Genomic DNA, 17,913 nt, shown 5'->3' with positions numbered 1-17,913 from the left:
TGAACAATAACAAAAACCATTATATAAAATAATAAATAATACAGTAAAAGTCAACGCTACAAAATAAACTAAATAGTAAGGAAGAACTAAATGGAACATCCTTCCACTTACAGACCAAATGGTTAACAGGGTTGCAGAGTTATGGTTGACAGTGGTCTAGTTATTTCTGTACTTATCATTAGCATGTAGTAGAAGTTGTTCAGAGGGGAAAAAAAACCCAGAAATAGGTAGAAAAAGTCTCTAAATGTTTGGCAACTAACAGCAATTCTGAGGCTTACAGTTCATACTACAAAATCTTGTGCAGAAACGGAACTTTTCCACTTTAGGGTGAGACAAACCTGCCAAAAAAGAGAATGTTCTTAGTGATTTTGTGCAGGATAAAGAAGAGAAAAGGATGATCCGCCACAAACTGTGGGCCACCGTGGCCAGTTCTCCCTGACATCGTGGCCCCGGTGCCAGCGGCTGCCTCAGTGCCCTCCTCGTTCACATCCACAGTGGCCTGATGGAACACTTTGGACAGAAACAGGTCATTCCTTTCGGACATTCCGGAGAAATTGGCCTGGCTCTTGCTGAAGGCATCCTCTAGGCCCATGCTCCTGAGAATGGACTGGAGCTCATAACGCTCTTCTAATTTGAACTGGGGCAGGTACACTTCCACATCATCTTCGGCCATCGTGTCTTTGCTGGTCCACTTAATGAATTTATCATAGGTTATTTCCCTTTCGAGCTACAAATCCACACATTAAAAAAAAAAAAAGTCAGTAAGTGCTCGCAAAAGAAGGAAAACAACTTAAAAGTCTAATGTTAAAAATCAATGACTTTAGGGCACCTGGGTGGCTCATTGGTTAAGAGTCTGACTTTGGCTCAGGTCATGATCTCGTGGTTCATGAGTTCAAGTCACACTTTGGGCTCAGCTCAGAGCCTGGAGCCTGCTTGGGATTCTGTGTCTCCCTCTCTCTCTGCCACCCCCCCTCCCACCTCCGGCTCATGCTCTGTCTCTGTCTGTCTGTCTGTCTGTCTCTCTCTCTCTCTCAAAAATAAACAAACATTTAAAAAAAAAAATCAATGACTTTAACTTTACCACATTGTGGGTGATATAAAAATTCAATACACTGGTAAAATTTTTGCAGGAAGTTAGCCTGTGTGACATATTTTAATGCTCTGAATGAAAGTTTGTGACGTGCACCTTTATTACTAACCAATTTGTGTGTCTGTGAGAAACTGTATACCACTTTCTAAGGTGCAGACGTGTTTATCAGGGAAAGTGAGTTTAGCTCCAGAGGTTTAAACCGATACAAGCTGGAACAGCTTACCAACTCCAAGCCAGTAGACATAGTCCCAATTTCATCTGGAAGCAACAGGAACATGCTAACATCTCCAGTGTATGGGAGTTCTAGAATCTGAGTCTTTAGGTCCCCTATGTATCCAATGTTCAGGTCTTCACGCAGGTACATCATCTGAACAGGTGTGCGCTGAGTCTAAAATTATTAAAAAGTAAAATAAGGAAGTTGATATTAAGATGTCAAGAATTTTACAATTAGACATAAAAGAGAATAGATTCGGCTTAGGTGTTGAGGAGATATATTCTTAAAAGTCAACAAAACAAATTATTTGTATGCCCTTATAGTTATTTTTAAGATGGACAATAATAATAATTATAATAACACTAAAATATTTGTTTAGTACCTGCCGTGGGCCAAGAATTCCTTGAAATCTCATTGAAACCTTACGATGGCCAAGTGTTATTGATCACAAAAATGGAACACATGGAAGATAAATAAGGTCTTGGCTGGTTACTAGTAGAACCCTAGCGGTGGAGCCTACATCGACATCCACGATTATATAATTATAAAGCCCATGATCTCCACCACTATTCATATGGCCTCTCGGAAAATTACTGAGTGATACTCAGTAGTTTGAAAGAGTCAACCCACTGTCCAATGTGCATAATGTATGATGAGCAAGTCAGTGTCATGTGACCAGCTTCCAAATGTCCACTCAATATATCCCCCAGGCATCACCGTTCTTGGCTACTACTGAAAACTGCCAAGGCTTCACTTAACTTTGTGACATAAATGACAGAATGAATGTGGTCATTAACAAATAAACAGAGAATTCCCTCAAATTATTATAAAATTGGGTAAAAAAAAAAATCAGCCCGAAGGATGGCTTGGCATTGTGACAACATAATTCCTAGATTCACAGCCACTGAAGGCAATACTTGAAGAGAAAGAGTTCATGCAGACCATTCAGTTCCTGCATGGTCTTTAACTTTTCTTCCTCTGTCTTGGCTAAGATCCTAAAACATATTTCAGGAAAATTCATAATTCGTCTTGTTGTCTCATACCGCATTCACACGGAAAGGATAAAGCCCGTTTAATTTCTTCTCAAACGGAGTTTTCCACTTTCCTTTGAAGTAGACAGCATTCACCAGGACCATCTTGGTGTCCCTGTCTACAGAATCTTCAGGTAACAAGTCTGGGATTTTGCCTATGGAAAACATGACACATGTTAGGTTTCATGACCAAGAAGCGTGACCTTACTATAATTTGAAATCCTTGGAGTCACCATCAAACTCGTCATCTACAATTGTCAAACTCTGCAGAGGTGATGGTCTCAAGCTCAAGTTTTTCTCCCAATTTATTCAAAGCATAAATAAAGCAGACCACATTTCTCAAAAGGTTTGCAAATTCCAAGAGAAAATGGAGGAGTAATGCATCGAAAATTTAGAATGACCATCAAACTTGGAAAGACTTTCATCTCCTTTGTTTTCTCAAAGTCTCTCAAAGTTTGGTGCTCCTTCTAGATCTGGTCCAGACAATCAATGGGTCTGATCCATGGATCCATTCAAAAACTTTTTTTTTTTTAAGTCCTGCTAGACCTTCACTAGGAGTCATACAGAAACAAGAGGAGGAAAAGGAAATACTGCCCTGGTGGGGCTGAGAATATTGGAAGAGGCATACAAAACCAGCTGTCAAACAATGTGTAAGAAACTATGAGATTGCAAAGTCCCATGGCAATGCAGACAAGGGAATACAAGAGTGTGTCAGGGAAGGGAGGTTCTCAGAAATTGGAACATACAAGGATGGCTTGGCATTGTGAAAATGTAATTCCTAGATTCACAGCCACTGAAGGCAATACTTGAAGAGAAACGGTTCGCGCTCTTCCAAAAAAGCAAAACTTCCACATGTCTCCTGAATTCTGCAATTTTTACTTTCATTTCTGTTAATCTTCACGTTCTCTGCTTCCTGTGTGTCCCCAGTTCATCACTATTTTAGAATAGTAATTTCAAAATCCACAACAGAAATGAATAACAGAAGTAGATGGACTATTTTCAGAGAAACAAAAATATTTTTGAAATTCTACAGGGCTTAATTCATATGCTTTTTCCCAGTATGGGAGCCGGGAAATCCAGCCACGCCAAACTATTGCCGGAAATAATGTTTTACACACAAGTGTCACGTGAAAAGTTGTTTTTTGCCTAAGTTACCAAACAAACTCTTTAAACATCCAAATGAAGAATTCCAGAATGAGACTAGGGATCAAATAAGAGGAACCCCCAGCTTCACCACTCACTGATAGTGAAATCTTGAATGAGTTGATTAACGTCTCAGGGGCCTGGAGTCTACAACCCTAAAGGGGTAAATTTGGATAAGTTATCTCCAAGGACCTTTCCAGTCCTAACAGCTCATTAATCTATGAAATACCAAAACAGCTCTGCCTTCATAATAATCTCTGTTTTTCTTCTTAGAAACCCATCTATATGTTGCTATTCAGTAATTATTTGTTTAAGACCTATAATTCTACATGGAAATTTGGAAGAAGGAAGGCTTTCCATTATCAGCCAAAGACTGTGCTAATTTTTGCGGGGACACAGAAGAGGTGGACATATTGGCCTTCCCCGCAAGTATGGTGGTCTATGTGGGATGGCAAAGTTAACAAAATCAAATCCATTCAGTAACAGTTCAAGGCTGTACAAGACAAACCTTAATAGGCATCACGAAGCTGACAAAGCACCAAAGGAGTGGAGAAGAGGGGGAGATGAGAACGTGGCTGGGAGATGCCTCTAGGAAAGTCTAGGACTTTGGTTTGCCACTTAAACTCTGAAGTTAAGGAACGCATAAAAAGTAAGCATGGCGGTTAGGAATGAGCTTGAGAGCCAAGAGTGGTGAAGCACAGGCTGTTGGATTAAACTAGAGTCTGGGTTCTGTTTCATTTGCCATTTTCATCCTCCTTCGCATGTTCAGTGCCTGGCACGTAATATGTGATGGATAAATACCATTGTTGACTGAAGGATTGAATTCAGGAACGGACGGAAGGTTTAATTACGTTTGAGTCCTTGTGACGAATACAAAGTGAGGCAGGAGCCTATGAAAGAATTGGGGGCTTGAGCTGCAACAGCAGAAGTAGTTTATCAGGGACCAAAGGAACTTCATGGCAGATGGACTCTGAATGGTGAAAAACAGTTAAAATAGTTTTCTGGCCCCTCTCTTTCTACTGCCGATGGTCTCACACCGGTTACTCACTGGAGGGTCATGTCTCTTTTCTTTGTTTTTGTCCACAGTGGACACAGAGCACAATGATTTCAGTTCTGATTATTTCCTACATTGGAAAACATGTCTGTCTGCTGTCACAGTCCATCCCAAGGTCACATCCAAAATCAGATTAAGTACCGAACTTACGTCTTCCATTAGTTAGACCTCAACTATTTTTCTCACTTAAAACGCCACTCAGCTAAACAAGAAAAAGATTACATTAACCAAATAACTAAGATTGGGTGAATTTTAAGGGAGTTAGGGCTAAGTATAGGAATGATTTTTTTTTTTTTTTTTTTGTAAATAGATCAGAGTTTTATAAGAGAAGAACAGAAAATAATTGCTTTGGTTTTACCTTTGGTTTGAGTCTTGACCCAGGAATTAATCTCTTTTCTGGCTTCTTCTGCACATTCTAGGAAGTCAAGCGCCTGGGGTTCCGTAGAGTAGTATTTATTGGAGAGTTGTATATATTCCTTTAAAACAAGAAATGGGCCAAAGGTTACATCGAATATATACCGAACAAGTCTTAGTATAATTGTAAATCACGAGCTCTCCTATCAAGACTCAGGGTCCTGAGTAGGTAGGGGTAGGGGTGGAGGGGGATGGGGGGTTGGGGGGCTGGAAGAGGAAGTGGTGTGGATTATAAGTGCTCTGTTGACCCTCTTCCCCACACTCATTTGCCCCCCTGCACTGTGCGTTATAGACACTGGGTAGGAGGGAAAGGCTGGGCTTGTGGTAGCAGCTCTGGAAATCACTGTCTCTCTATATTTAGGACTCATTCTGCACACGAGGCTTTTGCAGCCATGGGAGGGGTCATCCAACAAGGGGAGCCTGCCACGACCAAGGGCGTTCAGGAGCCTTAGGGAGCTTGAGTGGAACTCTGATTCTCTCCACGACTACAGATTCTCTCAGACTACAGCTTTGAAAGTGACCTCATGGCACGTTGGGGGCTCTGCAATTTCAATTACAGGTTTCACTTACTTCCTTGAATCTCGCAGACTTCTCTCCAAACAGCTTATTGACAGTCTCCAATAAATACCCCCCTGTGGATGCGTTGATTGCAGAGCTGAGCGAATGGAAAGACGAATGGATTTTATCTCCAGCTTGTGCCTTAAACAGAAAAGAGGGACTCTATTTATATAACACAGGACGACTAAACAAGTTATTTCTTAAGCAAACATTTTTTTTCAATGCAACAATAAAGTGCTGTATTAAGGTACACTTTTTTCTGATGCTTTAGAGGAATCTCTGAGGAAATACTTTTGATGTAGTGCATTAAAACTAATGAGGTAATGTTTCACTTGTTTCAAATTTTGCTGTGCCTACAGATTGTACTTAACCGTGAAGTGACCGACATCTTAAAGAAAGTGAGGCTTCTTTTATGATTTCCTAAACTTCCAGGTCTCTAAAGAATTTTATTACATTAAAATTTAAAATCTAGGGGCGCCTGGGTGGCGCAGTCGGTTAAGCGTCCGACTTCAGTCAGGTCACGATCTCGCGGTCCGTGAGTTCGAGCCCCACGTCAGGCTCTGGGCTGATGGCTCGGAGCCTGGAGCCTGTTTCCGATTCTGTGTCTCCCTCTCTCTCTGCCCCTCCCCCATTCATGCTCTGTCTCTCTCTGTCCCAAAAATAAATAAACGTTGAAAAAAAAAATTAAAAAAAAAAAAATCTAGAGGGGATCTAGAAAAAGTTCATATAATGCCTGAAAGTACCCAGTTTACAATTAAAGGGCAGTTTGTGCAGTGGAAAATCTGGGTTTTAGGAAGCCTTGAAAACAAAGAGGAATTCTGATCCTCAACCCCGAGTTTGTAAGCATGATGATAGACAACGGGGCTTAGTCGCTGCAGCAGCCAAGCCCGGAACCCTGCAGATGGACTGTCCCAGGCGTCACGGGAGACCTGACTGAGTCTCCATATTGAAGGGGGTCTCTCCACTGCCTCTAGCCCATAATTCCTTGGGCAGTAGACAGATGGAGTACCATTCCCAAGAAGGAAGCTATGGGAGGTATCTCCCCCGCCTAACTCACAAGCGTGATTATGGAAGTTTTTATTCAATAGGAGCACAGCTATGCCCAGTTCTTGTAAGTTAGCTGGATAGCTTGTGTTTAAGGAAATAGAGTACTGAGAAAAGATATTAGTCTGAGATAGACAATGGTAAATAGATACACACACACACACACACACACACATTACACACGTGGACAGATGATAGATAGAGGGGTCTGGAGGGAGAACTAAGTGTTGATGGTCTCTCACAAAATCATCGGGCACGACCTACCCCACTCCTCAAGTTTTGGTCACTCCTTACCTTCTCCTACCTGGAACTCTGCGTCCGTGCATGTGTATTCTAGGAGTTGCTACCACAGTTTCAGAATAAATTACACATGCCCAGCTCCGGGTGTGATCAAATTTAGACTCAGTCTTGGCCTGAAAGTCATAAAGTATAGCTTCTACCCCGGCCCTGCCCGTGCTTCGTGGTGTGCCCGTAGGATATTTATTTAAGGGTTCTGAGTCTTAGTTTTCTTTCGATGAACAGGGGAAGTTGTACTAGTTTCTTTCCTTGTCTAACATTGTGACTTTAAGACAAGAAGATTCCAGAAATAAAATACAAAAGAAATTAGGAACCAGTGAGTCAGATACCTGCAAAATAGCCTCAGGATAAGGGCCTTTCTGGATCTGCTGCACGAGTTCACAGCCCGTGAACTTCTCCGGGGTCACTGCGGGGACTTCATGGACTCCAACTTTGTTAAATTGAAACACCTACAATTGGAATTGGAATAGATTTATGAGTATATTTTCCTGCTAGATTACTTGACCTGTAAACCTGGAGCAATCAAGTACCTCTTAGTGGTCCTGTCTGTTTCCCTGCCTTTGCGTCGGGGAACGAGCACAGATACTCTTTATACAAAATATACAAGAATATATATTGTATTATAATATAAAAATAATATATATTTTTACATAATATATAAGAAATTTCCCTCATAGAAAACAGCCTGAGTTATTTTATATTAATCCATATGCTGGCCATTTTGACAACAATTTGTTATTGTGGAGATGATTTATAACCTCTTCACTAAAATCATCTAAATTATCATCCAGCCCATAAGTTGCCTTGATAAAAAAAATGCCAGTATTTTGAAGAAAGTAATAAAGTTAATTCGTGACCTCCCTTATCAACGCCTTATGTATTACATACTTTTAATCTGTCAAAAACTACAAGACAAAGTCAGTTTAAGCATAAAAACAGCTAATCTTAACAGGTATCGCCTGAAATGCTTGCACATACCATATTACACATAGAAATGAACATCCAGGTGGGGAGCAGGTGACAGGGGTCAGTTGACACTATGAATCTCTTTCTGTTGTAGGTGGCAGATCCAGATATCACAGTGAAGCTGGCAGGTGCAGCCTGGCCCTCTATGAAGCTGCCTCAGACTCCTTCCCAGCATTACAACTTCCCAGCCTGGCCTCTCCAGTCTCAGCACCCCCAGGCTGGCCCTGTACCCAGGCCTCCCGCCAGCCTCCAACAGCCCTTGGGTCCCACTGGCCCTGAGGCACATCCCTTGTGGGGCCCACGGTGAGGAGGAACTCATCTGGTAAACAGACTGATGGTGGGGACCCGGCTACCAAAGGAAAGGCAGGCTTATCCAGCCGGGGGGGTGAGTGTCTGGGTTGGAAGCAAAGGTGGCAGGGGTTGTGGGATCTTTCTCTGCTCCTCAGATTCTACACCATAAGTCCTAGCTGACCTTCTGAAGAGAAGTGGTCCTACTCTGTCCCTGAAACAGCATTTCTGGTTTTCATCCCTCCTAGGGAGGTTGATGCTTAAATCAGGAGTCTCCTGGGCAGCACTATAGCCTTCCTGAGACACTGCAAAGCCTTCCTGAATCATTGCAAAAGCCCCTGCAGAAACTGGGAAATGGGAGGGGGGACCCTGGGCCATGCTGAGTCATGGAGTAAATAGGGAGGCAGGCACACTGCCCAGATAGGCAGCTGAGCCGGGGCAGGTCTGTGGCCTTATCCTGAACAGAAGAGCTGGAAGAGAGGCACCTGGGTGGCTCAGTCAGTAGAGCGTTCCAACTTCAGCTCAGGTCATGATCTCACAGTTCATGGGTTTGAGCCCCGTGTCGGGGTCTGTGCCGCCAGCTCAGAGCCCAGAGCCTGCTTCCGATTCTGTGTCTCCCTCTCTCTCTGCTCCTCCCCCACTCATGCTCTATGGCTCTCTCTCTCTCAAAAATAAGTAACATTACAAAAAAAGTAAAAAATAAAAAGAGCTAGAAGAAACACTCCTTGCTTGCATGCCGGTCTCACATAGATGTGTGCTACCAGAGTTCATCCTTTCGATGTCTTCCTTTCTTCCCACTACAACACCGTCGTCTTTACCAGCCGCACTAATTCTCAACAATGCAGCCTCTTCCTGCCCCTGCTTCCTTATCTGCAAAATGAGTATGGTGATCCTAGCCTCTGCCTCATAGGATTGTGTAGCATGGGGCAAATTCATAAAACGCTCCTAGAAACGTGCCTCGCTAAGGCACTAATAAAGCATTAGCTGTTAGATCAAGGACTGCCAGCAGCCGCTTTTCATGTTATCTCGAATCTGCACAACTGTCTTGCAGGCTGGGTATTTCCATTCTCATACTGTAGATGAGAAAACTGAGGTGCAGGGACTTTCAATGCCTTTCCTCACACACCTCATAAAGAGTGGCAAAGCCACCGCTCAAATCCAACCTGGCCTGTCCCCCAAGTCCTTGCTTCCTCCTCCAAGCCAACCAGCCTATTTTTCTTTTTAGTAGAGAATTAACCAAATTTGCCTTTAAAGTTTAAAATCCGTGCATGCAGCGGAGTTACAGGAAAACAGCATAAAATCCTTGCATAGACCCACGAGCTTAAAGCTCTTTCCCAATAGGGAAAAGCTGTACTGTGCCCAGAGTGACCAGCAAGTTCATTTTCCTTTGGGATCAAAATCTATTTTTCCATTTTAACAACGTAGAGTACTTCACTTATCATTTTCCCTCAAAACATATTGCTTCTGATCCCTTCTTCATTAAAAAAAAATTGAGACCCAGGGCGCCTAGGTGGCTCAGTCGGTTGAGCGTCCGACTTCAGCTCAGGTCATGATCTCGTGGTCCATGAGTTCGAGCCCTGCGTCGGGCTCTGCGGATTTGAATCTAGCTCAGAGCCTGGAGCCTGCTTCGGCTTCTGTGTGTGTCTCCCTCTCTCTCTCTGTCCTCCCCAACTCGTGCTCTGTCTCTCAAAAATAAATAGACATTAAAAAAAATTATTTTTTAATTGAGACCCCGCCGTTTTCTTTTTTTTTTTTTTTTTCTTTTATTTATTTTTGGGACAGAGAGAGACAGAGCATGAACGGGGGAGGGGCAGAGAGAGAGGGAGACACAGAATCGGAAACAGGCTCCAGGCTCTGAGCCATCAGCCCAGAGCCCGATGCGGGGCTCGAACTCACGGACCGCGAGATCGTGACCTGGCTGAAGTCGGACGCTTAACCGACTGCGCCACCCAGGCGCCCCAAGACCCCGCCGTTTTCTAAAGTTTGCAACACAGCTCACGGTTTTTCTTTTTTCAAGGGGAAGAAAATTAAGAGGAAGAGGTGTTGCCAAATGTTGCTGGTATCAGAGTTGAGCAACCAAATTTTGTCGAAAGTCTTGATGGCTAAACTACCAAACACACACAGGGAGTGATGGTTTTTTTCTTCCTTTCCTCCTGCAGTGAGATTGGCTAACACTCTTTCTGTGAACCACCTCAACCAAGGCCCAAGGTAAATGGGTCACTGTGCACCAGAGGACACATCTGCACTCAGCCACGGTTCTCATGGGAAACGCGAACGTGGCCAGGGGCACTTTGGTGTGACTCAAACACAGTCCGTGCTTGTGAGAAAGTGGAGCCTGGATTTCAAGCACACAATGTCAAGGTTTGTGTGTCTGTGAATCTGAAAGAATCTTAATTGCGTGATGACTGTATCTGGCTCACGGACCGAGGACGTCTCGGGAACATGTGCCTTTTTAAATGTACCGAATTCATCCCGTGGGAGCGCCGTGGTGCGGGGTTCAATGTATTTCCAAGGCCCTTGACTCAGCGAAAGTGTCCCCTGACTGAGCTTATGTCCCTTCGCCAAGGACTAAAGCCAGCGGCCTTGACGTAAATACCTCACAATGCTGCTGCACACCCTGCGGACCTCGATTTGGAAAACGGGGCTATCGTACCACACCCCATTTTGTTGACATGACCCCACCGGGTGGATAACATGGCCGAGGCCCTGTGACGTCACACGGTCCCCTTGTCTCTCCAACAGTGTGGTGACCAACTCTTCATGACACTCTCTTAAAACCACTGGAGGGATTCTTTGTGTGAGGAGCAGACACATCACAGTGGTAGAGCCATTGAAAGAGCCTGACCTAGGGGCGCTTGGGCGGCTCAGTCAGTTAGGCCTCTGAATCTCATTTTCAGCTCTGGTCACCGTCTCATGGTTTCATCAGTTCGAGCCCCGCATCGGGCTGTGGGCTGACAGCGTGGAGTCTGCCAGGGATTCTCTCTCTCTCCCTCTCGCTCCCTGCCCCTCCCCCGCTCGCACTGTCTCTGTCCGTCACGAAACAAATGAACAAACTTAAAAACAAAACAAAAACCAGAGCCTGATCTAGGAGTGAAGAAACCGCAGGAGACCCTGGGAGCTGCTGGGCTCACACTGCCTTGTCTTCCATCTGTAAAATGACACTTGTCTTAAAGCCAAATGAGATAAAGCACGCAAGATGCTTTGGAAAGTATAAACATTATGTTATAAGACACCGGATGTTGTCACTGTTTCTGGCCTTGCACGAGCAGAAACTCTGGTGCGCCCTCTGCACTCGACTCGACAGTTGTGAGTTTCTGTGGTTTAGTGGTTCTGCGGATTTGAATCTAGGCCACTTGTGTCGTAAGGGCACATGACGATTGTTGGAGTCAAGCTGCCTCCGAACCATGATATTGCGATTCTATCATTCCACTCAGGAATGACCCAGTCCTGGTTTGGGGCTTTCACAAACACTTACCCTGGCCATCTGGTCTGCAGTGTTGCCCCTGGCACCCAGGTAGACCATGGCCATGGTGGATGAGATACTCCAGGGGGAGAAGAAGAGATTCGGGGTGGTGCTGGTGTTTGCCAGATGCTTGAAAAAATTGAGGGCGAAGATCGTGTTTGCCACATAAAGGTCTTCCATTGTTTCAGCCTAGAAGGAAAGTGAGGAAGAAAAAAAAAACCAGCTCTAAAAGGTGACTCAATATTTTGGGTGATATCAGCAGAGAAGTACAGGGTGTACTCTGCACGGGACAGGGGCTCCCTCTCTGTTCTTCCTTTATGGAACCACATGAAGTAGAGGCCGGAGGGCGTCATGCTCGTGTGACCTGTGCAGCCACAAAGGGCTCCGTGCTTGGTGAGATGCTCTGCTCTCACCAGCTTGAGTAACTTACTCATAAAATAATGAAACTTAGTCATTTTAAACAGGGGGTTCTGCATTTTCTTTTTGCATTGGATCCTGGGGATTATGTGGCCGATCCTGAGATGTAGTGAACAGTTAAATGATGAGTAGTGATACTCCACACAGTAATGATAACAATAATAACAATAAACAGCGTCCATTAGATTCTTACTATACAACTGATGCTGTCGTAAACATTTTACCAACCATTTAATTCTTGCCAAACCCCGTTGAGTAAGGCGTTGCTATTCATGTTTTACAAAGGAAGAAACTGCTGCCCAGAGCATCAGAGAAGTGACCAGCGTCCCTCACCTGGGAGGGGCAGGACTAGACATTGAAGCCAGGTGGGGTGGCCTCCACGGTCATGCTCTCAAGCTCTGAGCTGCATCCACAAATATACAGCACGCACAGAAGCAAACACACACATATTCAAACGTGTGCCACATGCACACTTATTCTTGTTGGCCCGGGGTTGAGACTGTCAATCTTCTTTCAGATTCCCTGCTTCTAGAAGCAGCTTAGAGTCATTGTTTGACGGTTGGTATTTTCACCTGCTGATTTTCACTAGCTGATGAACCAGCTCCTACCTCCCGTCCCCCCGACCCTCACCACACACACACCTACATCTGCAGCCGGCTATGAAACAGCTCCCTCTGCTAGGGAGTTCAGTATGGGGGTGCTGGAATGGCCACCTGCTTCTCCCGACACCCCCTAGCAGGAAAGACCATTGTAGGCAAAACCACAGAGATCATCCTGGGAGCATGAAACACGCACGTGCACGCGCGCACACGCACACACACACACACACACACCCTATCACCACCTGAAGATAAAGGACAGACACACCTTCCGTGACCCAAGTCTCCATGTGCAGCGGAATGCATGGACACACCCGAGGTGTGTAGGTATCTGTTAGTACTGGCCAGTGATCATTTCTCGACTGTGTATTATGCTCTCACGGTGGCTTAAAACACACCCTATAATTAACCAAAATATATAAATCTACCACATGACGCTGACACTCATGATCCCACAGGAAATCTTCTTGTGACAATGGCTTCTCGGAGCTGAGGAGGGGCTGAGGGTAGGCCCCAAGGTGAAGGACATCCTGCATCTGTAGGCTTGGCTCACTCAGCAGGCTTCCGAACAAGGGCCAGCACTCACTTTCCTCCCCATCCGTGGCTGTCTTAGGCGACCACTTGGGTCACAAACCCTTCTTTTTAAGAAAAGTATTGCCATTTTGTTTCAAGGTTTCTCATTTGGAATACCACCCGGTTGTATTATATCAGGACACAGTTGTAAATTGAGCAAAAGTTGTCCCTGAAACTGTCACCTCTTCTCATTCAATCCTCACAGGATCTGCAAAAGGTACTTTGCCTTATAGGTTACCTCCTGATGCGGAGAGAGGTTAAGAAACTTGCATAAGGTACTTGCAGTGGTGCAGGGATTCAAGCCTAGGTCTGCTTCAGAAACCCACTCGAGCCAATGCCCCCCACTGCCTGTCCTGCTGGTGATGAACTGCACTGTTGTGTGTAAGAGTTTGGGCAAGTTACTAGCTTGAGAAATGCTAGAGAAAGGAAATGAAAATAGGAAAGTAGTGAGTCTGTTATGCTCCTAGAAGGAGTATTAAGTTAAAAAAAGAAAAAAGAAAGAAAGAAAGAAGGAAAGAAAGAGAAAAACAAAACAAAAAACCTCACTTTTGTTTTTTCTTGCTTCATCACCGAGATTAGATTAATTTGGGTGACTCAGAAATTTGTTTCCTCTTCCTTCTACTGATGTAAAACCATCTGTAAGTTTATTAGGCTTATTGGGCAGATGATTTTTGTAAATTATATCAATAATATTTTGGAAACAAACTGAGAATTAGCATAATAAATAAAATATTTCTCTAACCTCGTATGAAAAATGTAAATAAGCCCCCAGAGCCAGAAAAAAGAACTGTAGGCTTCTCCTAGACCAAAATCTTCATAGTCTCCTGTGTAGTAGGTCACTTTGACACTAACAAAACTTAAGTGTAAGTTTAAGTGTCAAGACAAACTATCGGAGAGGCTTTTAATGCCAAGTTAGATTTCTGGAGACTTTATAAAGAAAAAAAAAAGTAAATGAGGACAAAATTAAATTGTCCCATATGCATTTGCTTCTTTTAAAAAGTCTAGCTTTTATTTTTTAGATAAAGTGCAATTAACCGCACGTAACATTAAACAGTAATATGTCACGTCTATACTGCCGTTACTAAATTCCTTCAGAAACGTTGTTTTGTTTAATTTATGTAATCACTTGCCCAGGAGAATCTAGTAATATCTAGTTACCAAAGGATAAACATGCAGTTTGCCCAGCTAGTGAGCTCCGAAGCCACGAATCTCAGTCTTCTGATTCCGAGCCTGGTGCTTTTCAAATGGGGTTTGAGAAGCTTTTAGCCTTCCGAATCTGTCAAGGCTTACGGAGAGTGCGTTTCCTCTCAGACAAGTCCACGGCTCACATTTGGGAGGGAATCTGCCCAAGACAATGTCAAACTGACATCCCAGAATGACATCAAATAGCATAATTGCCCCAAACAGGTAACACCTGTTGGGATTTCTTAACTCCCACAATTTACAGTTTCATTACCTTCCAAATATCATGCCGCTAATTAAGGTTTAATATTATCACAGAGAAGAATAAATGGAGAGCATATGTGGGGCTGGGCTCCGTGACATCTGTGTCACTTCCTGCAACACACGTTGACAAGTGTGCACTGGAACTCGGCACACGAACCAAGAGGTGGGGAGGGGCCCCCAGGCACACCATCACAGCCCTCTTCCCACGGACACTGGATGCGAGATCTGAGTTTGCTGTGGCTTGTGAAACAATTTGTTTTGCGACTACAGGGTGGGAGTACTTAGCAATTGACCACAAACATCAATGAAAACAAAGAGAAAACAGTAACTTTCAGGAAACCTCCCACCCAAACTTACACATTCCCTTCCCAACAAAATCAAAAGCAATTCCTGTTGTTTGGTGACTTTCATAATGAATGTCTGCTTATGGGTATTAAATTATTTATGAAACTATTACTTCCACCAATCCAACAACTAGTTTGGCTAATTCTTCTCTTTCACTAAATTGACCAATTATAAACTAAACTTCAATAGATAACACTCTGGTGTTAAACTGACCCAACCCAGGTTGCTTCATTTCTGGTTTCTGATCGTTATAAAGACCGTCATCTTTTTTTTTAAATTTTTTATGATATTTATATACAATTTATAGTTTACCTTCCTTGCCTAAATGAATATATGTTAATCAACCTAACTCTTTCCATCAAATTCAGTGCCAAAACCCTACTTAGTCAAGAACATCCATATTCTAACCTGTTCGATGAATTTGGCATCATCACCTGCATGTGCACTTTGGTTCGGTTAATGCTACACAGGCATTTGCTGGCTCCTGAGATTCAGGACTAAGTCTTAATTTAGTGCCATATTAAATGTCAGTTTGGTTCAATATTAAATGTAAATTTAGTTCAAATCTTAAGTGACAATATTTTCACTTAAAAAAATCTAACCAAGAGGCACGCCCCTACATTTTTACTCTTTTTCTAAAGACATCCCACACTTTAATTTTCATTATATTAGTAATAGCAGCAGGAAAGAAGAAGCAATGAAACCATATTTCATGGAGATGGCCATGAAAATCAGTGAGATACCTGGTTATTCCCGGAGGCACTCCCGACAGGAAACAGTCCTCAGCCAGCTGTCTGAGTACACACATGGAGAAGGCTGGTTTTATAAAGCTCTGCCCCTCCCACGGAACATTTTTTTTTTTTTCCCTCTCTCTCCCTTTCTAATCTGTATCCTTTGAGTGATTCAACATTTTACTCAGAAAGACATCACTATTATAAAAATGCTTGTTTGCTAAGGCACCCTTTAAGAAATTTGTTCTAGAGGATGACGTCATTCAGAAACTTAAGAATTTTGCAATACCTACACATGCCTGTTAAAATTAGCTGAAGTCTGTCAGCCTCAGGTTCAAGTGTCCCCCTCTACACACGCGCCCAAGGGCAGTGCCGAATTCTACAACGTCCCTCTTATCTCTGTGCAGGAAAGGCTGGTGGGTCTTTGCAACAGTTAAAGACAATGCAATCCTTTTTCTCTCTCGAGTGTAAGCAGCCCCCAAGCGACTCTTGGGCATGGAAAGGAAAAGAAAAACCACTATTTTTCCTCCTTGGAGCTTATTTTAAACTGTCTTAAATTTCTCCAACTGTAATTTCCTAAATGATTCTGGTTCCACCCTAATCCCCTGTCACCAGCCACACCCAAAGAACTTTCTATTTGCCCATCTTTCCAACGCAGATCTTATCTTCTATTATACAGATAAAATCCACTGTGTACTTGAAATTGACTTTTACCTGTAGAATCACGATGTTGAAAACTTGATTGAAGAAAATCACTAGGTGTTTCGATACAGCCAAAGGAATTTGAGGAACAGAAACAGATAAAAGACATAGTGAAAGATAATTTGGGTCTAAAACTGTTCGTAGTGCTGTAGCTTTTTGAAAAGTGCAACACACTGTGAAGGCGGCTTCTCTTCTCTTTGCTTTCCTGTTACGTATGGAAATCCCCAAGAGGGGATGAGTGGAAGTAAAATCATATCTCTTCTCCGCTGCTATGGGGAGCTCCATGGCCACGCGTGGGAGCTGGGTCGACAACCTGCATGTCGATGAAACCAAGACTATGGGTTTGAGCCCCGTGTGAGCTGCTTATCTTGGCTGTGGTTCACAGAACCAGATCGACCCTCACCTCATCTTGCTCCTTTGAGTCTCTGGCCATAATGAGTGGAGGTGCCTTAACCCAAACCCCTCGTTATTATCAGAGGGACAATGGGATAGGCGTGTTCTTCAGAATCTGTGTCTGGCAGCCAAAAGCCAAATTATGTGAAAATTTTTTTTAATTGCTGGAAGATCTCCGGTCACATGAAAAAAAAGCTGGAATCCCACACTCAACAATGATCTTTCAACTCCTAAGTGCTCCCGTTACATCAAATGAAATTTTCGGGGAGCCGTTGACACTTTTCCAAGTTATTCTTCTCAACAGGAATGCCTCCTCCCTTCTCCCCACTGACCCACATCTGTGAGGTTCTACGCACATCCCAGAGATTCCATGAAATCCAGTTTGATTTCTACAATCTTCAGTGAACTCATGCTATGCAGAACTGTACCTCTCAGAGCTACAACATGAAAATGTATTATTCATTGATTCACCATCTAATCGTATGTGTTCTAAGTATTTTATTTGAGTGAACTTCTATTCCTCAGTAGATTCCACACTGGATTCCCCTTTAGCAGCGAGAACCGTGCTGAGCGTCAAGTCGGTACTTACAAAATATCTTTTGACTGGGTGAAATGTCAAAATTTTCGAGAAAAGCCCTTTAGTGTGGTGAACAATGATAGGGATCCTGAGAGACTCAGAAAGCTCTAATTTGAATTTTCTTTCTGCCACTTCTTGGTTGTATAATCTTGCACAAATTTCTTTCTCAACCTCTCTGAGCTTCAATCTCCTAATAATGCTGGTACTGTTCATTGCCTACACAGAAGCAATCCTTTTTGCTATTCTTCTCCCTGATTTTGTTTAGGTGTCAAGAGATTCCTTTATCTCGGGGACTAGTTGTCGGCCAAGGGGGGTAGATATATAACCACATTCTGGTCAGTGAGGCTTGGGAGAAATCTGCTGGGGAGTGTCTAGGCACATTTTTCCTTCCTGGTAAGAGGGAGGCATGCAAAGAGATTTTCCCTATCCTATCACATCCCCTTATACCTGACTTTGAGCCTGACTGTACGAGGATGTGATGCCAGGAGATGCTCCCGCCATACATCAGCTACACAGGAAGGCCAAGAGGTTTGCAGAGATGCCAAAGCAGAGTCTTAACACCAGAGCA

The 17,913-nt window shown here is 43.5% G+C and overlaps 1 protein-coding gene across 1 annotated transcript; it reads right to left on the bottom strand.

The window, feature by feature from the left end:
- Nucleotides 1-97: 97 nt before the first annotated feature.
- SERPINB2 (serpin family B member 2) lies at nucleotides 98-15,718 on the bottom strand. The gene is made up of 8 exons (XM_047828431.1): nucleotides 15,686-15,718; nucleotides 11,575-11,751; nucleotides 7,175-7,294; nucleotides 5,517-5,645; nucleotides 4,891-5,008; nucleotides 2,348-2,490; nucleotides 1,314-1,478; nucleotides 98-727 (listed from the first exon to the last, which is right to left on the bottom strand). The coding sequence occupies exons 2-8, from the start codon at nucleotides 11,740-11,742 to the stop codon at nucleotides 323-325; spliced, it is 1,248 nt and encodes a 415-aa protein (XP_047684387.1). The 5' UTR covers nucleotides 11,743-11,751; nucleotides 15,686-15,718; the 3' UTR covers nucleotides 98-322.
- Nucleotides 15,719-17,913: the final 2,195 nt, after the last annotated feature.

Source organism: Prionailurus viverrinus, chromosome D3 (genome assembly GCF_022837055.1).
Source record: "Prionailurus viverrinus isolate Anna chromosome D3, UM_Priviv_1.0, whole genome shotgun sequence".
In the NCBI taxonomy this organism is placed as follows: domain Eukaryota; kingdom Metazoa; phylum Chordata; class Mammalia; order Carnivora; family Felidae; genus Prionailurus; species Prionailurus viverrinus.
The sequence above is the reverse complement of the archived record's forward strand: the minus strand, read 5'-3'. Positions and strand labels throughout refer to the sequence as shown.

Bases quoted from the DNA above. Each gene is read 5' to 3' on its own strand.
- SERPINB2 (XM_047828431.1), bottom strand. From the start codon at position 11,742: ATGGAAGACCTTTATGTGGCAAACACGATCTTCGCCCTCAATTTTTTC. The intron at 2,491-4,890 runs GTAAAACCAAAG...TGTTTTCCATAG, and splicing joins GGTCAAGACTCAAACCAAAG to GCAAAATCCCAGACTTGTTA. The intron at 728-1,313 runs GTAAGCTGTTCC...GTGGATTTGTAG, and splicing joins TGTCTACTGGCTTGGAGTTG to CTCGAAAGGGAAATAACCTA.